The 8,686-nt window shown below is 38.4% G+C and overlaps 1 protein-coding gene across 3 annotated transcripts; it reads left to right on the plus strand.

Annotated features, from left to right (window-relative positions):
• Window positions 1–374: 374 nt before the first annotated feature.
• Window positions 375–7,971, plus strand: LOC105704096 (neural Wiskott-Aldrich syndrome protein). Of its 3 annotated transcripts, none has more exons than XM_012433030.2 (7): window positions 375–999; window positions 2,192–2,472; window positions 4,015–4,305; window positions 4,394–4,697; window positions 4,979–5,398; window positions 5,832–6,101; window positions 6,179–7,971. In XM_012433030.2, the coding sequence occupies exons 1-6, from the start codon at window positions 904–906 to the stop codon at window positions 6,078–6,080; spliced, it is 1,641 nt and encodes a 546-aa protein (XP_012288453.1). In that variant the 5' UTR covers window positions 375–903; the 3' UTR covers window positions 6,081–6,101; window positions 6,179–7,971. The 3 variants fall into 3 exon arrangements, 2 of the variants coding, with proteins under 2 accessions (XP_012288453.1, XP_012288452.1); XR_002762278.1 differs by having other exon boundaries at window positions 376–999; window positions 5,832–6,508; window positions 6,572–7,971; XM_012433029.2 differs by having other exon boundaries at window positions 376–999; window positions 5,832–7,971.
• Window positions 7,972–8,686: the final 715 nt, after the last annotated feature.

Consider the following 8,686-nt stretch of genomic DNA (forward strand, 5'->3'; position numbering starts at 1 on the left):
ATCAGAGGGCAGCACACGGTGCGATCGCGCGACCCTGCACGTGAGCAATCTCCCAACTCATCTCTGCATTAACAAGTGGCATCGTGCAGTGTTAGGGCCAAACTTAATTTGTCATTGGACTGTATGTAGAAAAGCAGGCTGTCCCGTTTGCTATATATTTCAGTAATTTACACATCCTGCGTTATAATTGGTACCGGGTTCAAAAATGGACGTAGGAATATATGGACGGAATCAAAAGTCCCATCTTAGACCCGCGAAGGGACGCCGCCGCGTCGGAAAGGGAGGAGTAGGACGGCCAGATTGTTGTGTTGATTTTTAAGGCTTCCGATTGGTAGGTCACCATTCTTCATATTTCCTGTTTGCTCTAACTTATTTCTTTTTACCACTCCTCTACGTAGAACATAATATTTAACCTTCTTTCTGCTACAAGTGGCATATCGTACTTCACTTCCTGTTCATCCGTTCACAGTTTGCACCTTTCTTTCCTCGCTGCTCTTAAAGTAACAACTGAATCTCAGCCAATCGGAGGAAGCTAAGATTTTGATTACCTAGCTGACTTGGGCCCCTTCCATATATGTCCATATATTCCTGCGCCCATGGGTCGAACTCATCGACTAGCGCCATCGACCTCTCTTGGTAACATAAGAGTAGCAAGTGTTCCAGTTTACTACATATTTCAGTGATTTCCGCTCTTTCTAATTCTCTTTACTTCATGCTCTTTGTGGGTGTTGTCCAGTGTTGCTGTTGGGCTTCGTAGGAAATTGATGCGTATCCATGCGAGGATTTCGAATGGCGAGAAAATGTGATCAGTGGGTATTTAGTTACCTGTACTGACAAGACATCGAAAGCTTCCTATGCCATAGCATACGCATAACTTTAAAATACATAACCTCCGAGGGAAAAATGAAGTCGGGAAGCTCCTTCGAGAATAGGGGATCCGTTCTGCTCAAACCGGAGGAAAACGAACAAGTCTTTCAGCTGATAGGAAATCGGTGTCAGGTATTCATTTAGGAAACTTCTTCACGTTTACTCTTCATCATAGCTGTTTTCTAAGTGACCTAGATTCTGCAAATGACGTGCTAATTTTCTCCTGTAATGGAAAAAATTCTTTAAGAATGACTTATTGACGTTAACTTCGTGGCTATAAAATGGATCGGTATTGGGTACATATATAGGTAGAATATTTGTTAATTTTGACAATTCCGCTTTTGTTTACCTGTGCTTTCTTGGGTAGGGTGTATTTTGTTTCTTATGTGTACTTAAATGATCCAAAAAAATATTTGATGAATCGCATAAAGTTAATCGGAGATATGCGTGTCTCGGAACTCCACCCAGGGTATTTTACCCAGCTGTAGTTCAAGCGCTTAGATATGCTAATAAAATCGGATACATTTTTCGTTTGTAATATTTCAAATTGCATAAAACTGATTAACTTTCAACTTACAAAATATTCCGGTTTTTCCTTTACTATAGATTATAAAACGTTTTAGTTATTTTCGATTATAACGATTTAGAACGCTCTAGTACTCGAAATTTACATTTAAACATGATAAAGGCAAAAAAGTGTTATGGGATTCTGTGCTAAGACAGAAGTACCATGAGGTCTCAAATAGGAAATTTAGTTGTCCACGACTGTTCAGATTGCGCAAGGCAGTCTCTGCAGTTGGAATATCAAACACAAATCCTAAAGATTTCTGAAGTTTCGTTACTTTGATTTCTTTATAATCGTTGTATATAAACGACATATGGGGTATGCTATTTGGTACGATACTCAATGTAATACGATACAGCTGTCGATATAAATAGGACAATTGATAATGTAGGTATTTAGAAATATCTTTTCTATCGACACAGATTAAATTTCTTGACAGGTTTTGTTGAATTGAAACTTAGTTTCATATGAATTAATTTAAGTTCTATCAAAGTATTTCCATTTTAAGAAAACACTCTCAAAAAGCAGAAGTATTTAATGAGTTGAATTTTTGTGTACAAACTGTTTCACTTAGATACAAAGAATCAGGAAACTTGCTAGAGTTCGGTACCGAGTACATACTCGGTTGCATACATTTCAACATGGATGAACAAGTATCGTCTACTTGCGTTTAGAATTTTTAACTCTAAACTTAAAAACTAAAAGTGCTTATTCAACTAACAAACCTTGTATAATACAGATAATTAAAATATTTTTCAGTGCCTTGCAGCAGGAGTCATTCAGTTATACTTAACCGAGCCTCCCATTCATAGAGAATGGTTAAAGAAGTCATCGGGAATAATAACTTTAATCAGGGACAATCTTAAAAGAAATTTTTTTCTCCGCTTATATTGTATTCAAAGAAAAGCAATGCTGTGGGAGCATGAGGTTTACAATTCCATGGATTACAAGGCTCCCAGATTATACTTTCATACCTTTGAGGGTGATGACTGTATGACCGCATTTAATTTCGCGAGTGTTACAGATGCAGTTACACTGAGGTAAGACAACATTATGACGTACTTCCAAGGGGAGGACCAGATGCGATCTCAGATTTTCGCAATACTTTGTTATTTTTTAGCTCTCAATGTATAACACTATTTGCCAAATGGATAGTACGCACCCTTCGGGAATTTTTATGAAATAATCGTTTAAACATTTGGTACATACTTTACATGAACATGGGTTATAGCGATTCTCGAATCAGCTGAGAGCTTAATGGAAAAGCTGCTAGGTCTTGGATCGCCGAAGGCATTGGTTCGATTCTCGCTCGATGCACTGTTTGTCACATGTAATTGTAGTTTTATTTTTTTCCATGAAAGTATATACCCACGTAATATGATGTAGTATGATAAATGTGACCTCAAAAACATCTTTGTGTAAAAGAACCTAGCCGAGTACAAGGTCGTGTTTATATTCTAAATTATGTTTCTAAATTCAAATCATATTACCAATCCAAGTACATAAATTCTCCGTGCCTGTTTCTCATTAGAAGTCTCTCTGGCATTACCATGCTACTTCAGTTTCTTCATTTACGGATTTTGACCCTATCGTCACTCTTTTATCTTACTGCTACTCATTGACATTAATGATGCATTGTCATTTAATAATGAAACGTTAAGTGATTCATTATCGAGTACTACTTGGCGGATCCGTGCTCAAAATTCCATAATACCGAAATTCAATAGACTGACGTTTTGAAAATTGATTGCGTGTTATGGTCTCACGATACCGTACCACACCTTTTTAGCCTTTTCAATTGCGCTTCCACTTTGTAATTAATACACTTCTGCATTTTCCATTTGCAACGATTTGGAGATATATTATAATACAACTTAAAAGAAACGATAATGCTATACTTTTACTGAGGACTCTGTCCAGAGTCGAATATTATACTTAGAAAAAGAGATTTCATCCCTTGATAAAACGCGGATCCGCCAAGTCGTACTCGATAAGGAGTTGCGTAACATATTATTAAATGACAATGCATCGTGCATTTCTTTTCATGGTCTTTTATCTGTTTATTTGCCAGAGAAACATTTACCAAATGGGGGCACAGATTTGGTCCGATGCCCCAGGTATTCCAAGTTCCAGATCCGCCTCTGACGTTATGTATCTCTAAAGATAAAACTTCGGCACTTTCTATGCAGTAGCATCAAGACTTACATAAATATATGTAACTAATCGACATTATAGTGTCAAGTCATTGTGTGTAACTTGAAATATTATCGTTACTAAAACATTTGTTCCAAGATAGAATATCTTTCATGACCGAACCTTCAGTAAGGCAATGGAAGGTTAAATTTGTTCATTGAAACTAGTACGGTTATGTGTAGCAATTACTGACCGTTATAAACACTGATCAACTGCTAATTATCAGTTGTACCAGAAGGAATATGAAAATTGGAGTCTTTGGTCATTTTCTTCATTACGATTTTACTATTCTGGATCTTCTTCGTGAAATATCATTATAGCTATGTAGTTTGCACCTTTTGTTCTTAATTATCAGGATAACCCGAAAAATACGATATTTTGGATTTTAGAAACATCCTCCTTGAGAAGCTTAATATCAAAAGACAACGGAGGCAAGAAAGACGCACAAAAATGGAAGCTGAAGCCCAACGTGGTATAACATTGCCGAGAAAGAGCTACAGCAGTTCATTGTCGCTCAATATTACACCTGGGAGTGCAACAAATTTACCAAACGGTTCATCATCTATGCGAGAAAATATTAGCGTTTCCAGTGGATCTTTATACAATTCGTATATGAAGAATCGAAATTCTTCGAAAAGGAGACTAACAAAAGAAGACATTAGTCTTCCTTCTAACTTTAGGTTGAAACTATGTATTGCACTTTTTCAGATGAATTAACTTTTCATTTTTATTTAGTTAAACATTTTTATTGTTTTTATTACCTTGCAGACACCTAACGCACATGGGTTGGAATGCCAACAATAAAGGCATTGAATTAGACACCAAGGATCCGCGATTAAAGGAATTTTTTAATAAAGCAGGTGTTTCGGAGCGGGAACTTAACGATCGAAAAACACGAGAATTCATATTTAGCTTCATAGAACATCACGGTGGTTTTAACGAAGTTTTAAAGACGATGGTTTCCGACGATCGATGTAATACCCAACCATTGCCTCTTCCGCTTCATTCGGACAGTCCTCCACCTGTGCCAGCTAGAATCATGCCCATCGGTACAAACTCTTCTTCAACTGGCGTAAGTAATCAAGTCACGGTGACGGTACAAATAAAGGTCATTAATCTCGTAGAACATTAAATCGTTCAGGTATCACTTGAGGGATACCGGTTATGTCTTTGAATCCGTTCAATGCTGCCACGTAGCGGCAAGCAGCGGCAACACTTGTGACGTAGCAAACGCTATTGCTGTGCCGTGCCGTGGCAATCGCAGCACTGTAATTTTTGTGTCAAGCAGCTGTATCCCTGTAACGTCGGATTCATCGATAAATTAATACGTACATTCTTTTTCTGAATTCGCAGGATCATCCTGTTAGGAGTGGACCTCCGGTTCCTCCAGCGCGGATAAACGCCCCACCTCCTCCTCCATGTGCACCTCCGGCACACCGGCCTCTACCATCTCGGCCTTCTGCTCCATTGGTATCGCCTGCGCCATCGCTGCCACTTGTTCCTCCACCTCCGGTGCCATCGCAACCACCACCACCGCCACCTCCTCCTCCTCCGCCACCACCACCGCCACCGCCACTACCTGGTTATAGCAAAGGTGATACGGAAGGTGACACTCCAATTCCTCCTCCACCACCTCCGTTGCCCGCTTCTGTTGAAAACAGCAGTGAATCTTGCATTTCCAATCCTACGAATTACGCCCCTAGTAATAATGGAGAATCCTTAAAGCCAAGGGATATGCTTATGGAATCAATAAGAAGCGGTACAACTCTTAAGGTATGTATGACCCTGATTAACACTCTTCTCTCTTTTCACTTCTTAATTCTTTAACTGTGAAGACCGCAAAGGTTAAAAAAAAAAAGAAAAATAAAAACCTTCAAACGGAGCACTTTTGTAATCGGTTATTGAATATATTAAATATTTTAATAGTAAAATAATCCGTGTCAAGCAGTTGTGTGGTTTTTATATAGGTGTATTATGTAAACAATCTTAAAATTCATGAAATTACAAAGCATGTAACTTAAATAAGAGACCCAGTTTGAAACATGAGAAAGCCAGAGTTCGCTACATTATCATATTCTTGTTAACAGAATTTTTAGATTATGATATTTAAAAGCTTCTTTTATAAATTAAATCTCTTTACCGACGTATATAAGTGCTCATTGATATTGGCATGTATATCGATGATATTTATTTTGTTGCATTTCAGAAGGTAAATAAAACTGATTCAAGACCTTCACCAACTGGTGATTTAAGAAATGATTTGCTTCACCAAATACGGCAAGGGGTGGAATTAAAACCAGTCGTGAACGAGCCTAAGTCAATTCCGTCAGCTGTGATGGAGGATGGAATTGCTGGCGCACTTTCCAGGGCTTTAGCTGAGAGATCACGTGCTATACACAGTGAAAGTGAAGACTCCGTTAGTGGGTCAAGTGACGATGACGACTGGGATGATTAAATAACTGTCATTGCAGAAAAGGTACAAATTCTATTGGAAAAGTAGCCGACTACAGGTATGATCGATCTAAATAAATTTTCAAATTGTCCGTCTTGTAGCTACTCGCTTACTTAGTAAAACCTACATCATATTATGTGTCATTAAACGATTAAACGTGTTGCGAGCAAGGCTAAAGCTTATTGTGCCTAAGGATGTAAATAAATGAGAATATTAGGAATAGACGAACGTGGAGAACTCGAATACTAATTAAACCTATGATAAAACACGGTTAAGAGCCCGACAGAAGCACGTTGGCCATACGAAACGTTGGTGATACGAAAGGGTCAGCCTATTTATATCTTACAGCTAAAATCGTTTGTAAAAGTATTCTCCGAATTGGGTGTACCGATTCGTTTCAAATTCTACCACGTGAATATGGAAGCCCTATGGTAAGTCTGTATGGTAGGTTTTACGCTTCTTGAAGGCTTACAATTGAAACCGAAGAGTTTCAGGACCTAGCTCGAACAATGTGGAATACTTTAGAAATGCAACATTACGGAGTCAGATAGGAAAATATGGAAAATACTTTAATGAACGATTGCAAGGGAATGTTACCTTGTTCCGTGGGTAATACATGTTCCTAGAAGAAAAATTGAATTGCAGCTATCATCACCAATGGCGCCATTGGTCTATTACACTATAAAAAATCGTGAATCGACGGGATTTCTACAGTTTTACTTCTACCGCTTTATAATTATTTGACTGAAATGGCATATGGAACTCTTCATTTCGTATAATTCTCAAGATAGCGTTTAACGGACTTCAACTGCAACGTGACGGTCCAAAGCGGTGCCCTTTCCGGGCCGAGGGCCTCCGAGGTACGGGGGCAGGCCGCCATTTTGAGGAAACGCGGACCCTTGAGGGCGGGTGGACGCGAAGAGGAAGATCCGGAGCACCGGTCACATTCTGGGAGTTGGAGCACGGCCCGCGGCCGGTAAGGGGAGACCTCAAGCGAATTCGAGATCCCTCTGCCGGACTTCCGCGGGACGCGGTGGCGGGGGGTCGTCCGCTAGATCGAGATTTCGTTTCACGCCCGGGACAGGGTCAGTGATGTGCCGTGCGTGGTTGTACCTAAGGCCTGCGGAGTCCCCCCACGCAGAGAGGATCGGGTAGAATGCAAAGGCAACGGGATCTTGAAAACCATCTGGCCATTCGTTTAGATATCCGCTCTTGTACCATGCATAGTTGAGCAGTTTGTGATAATTCGACGATGGAAGCCGGTTATGTCCTAAAGATTGTAATTTTATTACATTAAAGCGCGTTCGTGATCTTGAAATTCTCTTCTAATTTGGGTGCTAGCTTCCGTAATCATTTTCTCGTAAAGAGTAAGAGCCCAACGTTTATCTTCTTTCTGCTCTTGTGAACCCAGAAATAGTCCATAATTCAGGTCATGGTGCAAGCTTCAAAGACCTGTTTTTTTCACATTATTCAGAAACGGAGGAATGACGAATTGATGAGTACTTACCGTGCGCCGCTCCGACCTTATATTATGACGAACAGAAAGCCGCCATGTCACTAACTAAAACAGGTACAATAAATAAATATTGATAAGAAATGCACGAAGCACACATGTAATGAATTTTATTAATTGCGTTGATTCCTAATTACATTTCCGCTTCTAAATTCTAATATAACGTGTCACAGATCCGCGTGACACGATAGTCAACATGTTAAAATCGAGCTTTCATTTCTTACAGAAATTAAATTTATGTACACTTTCATCATTTTATTTTGCGATTTAGTTTGAAATGTTGATTTCCATAGAATTACTTATCTTAAAACATATATATGAGCACATGTATATAAATAGGTGACTGGAATTGCCGTATAAAAAAAATCATGTCCATTGAAACAGAAGAAATATTAAGCATTTCGATTACCAAATTAATTTCCTAATAACATCCAAATGAAGCACGATTTCGTGGAAAAATATACCGTTACAATAATATACCTATCCAGTGTTCACGTATACGGACTACATTAATTGCCGCACTATATTAATTGACCTAGAATTAATTACCTACTTAAAGAAGAGTTCAAGAATAAATTAAAAGTGTACATTGAAAAAAATTCCGTTAAACCGTTTGAATTAAATCAAAAAGAGGCACTTTCACCTGTTGTCGTCTAATCGTTTTCAGAATAAGTCATGATCGAACTGCTCCGTTATATCGTGTGTTTTAATAACTCAAGTTATGTTTAATTATTTTTTAATTAATTCATCTTTGCTCCCATGAAATACCCTCCAGTTGATTTCACGATTTAATTGAATTTTTTGTATTGTAATTACTACTTTTTATGCATTCTATTCCTTCACCTTTTTAAGATGTTACGAAAGGGTCATTCCATGTATCAAAACGTCAAAATATTTATAAAAGTTTTCTTCAAACTGGGTACACCAAACCATTTGAAACTTCAGCACATGATTATGGAGATCCTAAGACAGAATGGGATGTTCATGAAATTTCATTACAAAAAAATGTGTGCTTGGTTCTATTCTGAGTTAAATACATTTTTCTTTTTTTAATGATATTCGATGGGCATCACGTTTTCTTAGGGTCTCCACATAA

The sequence above is a fragment of the Orussus abietinus genome, unplaced genomic scaffold (genome assembly GCF_000612105.2).
Source record: "Orussus abietinus isolate OABI.00-Male unplaced genomic scaffold, Oabi_2.0 scaffold667, whole genome shotgun sequence".
Classification (NCBI taxonomy): Eukaryota; Metazoa; Arthropoda; class Insecta; order Hymenoptera; family Orussidae; genus Orussus; species Orussus abietinus.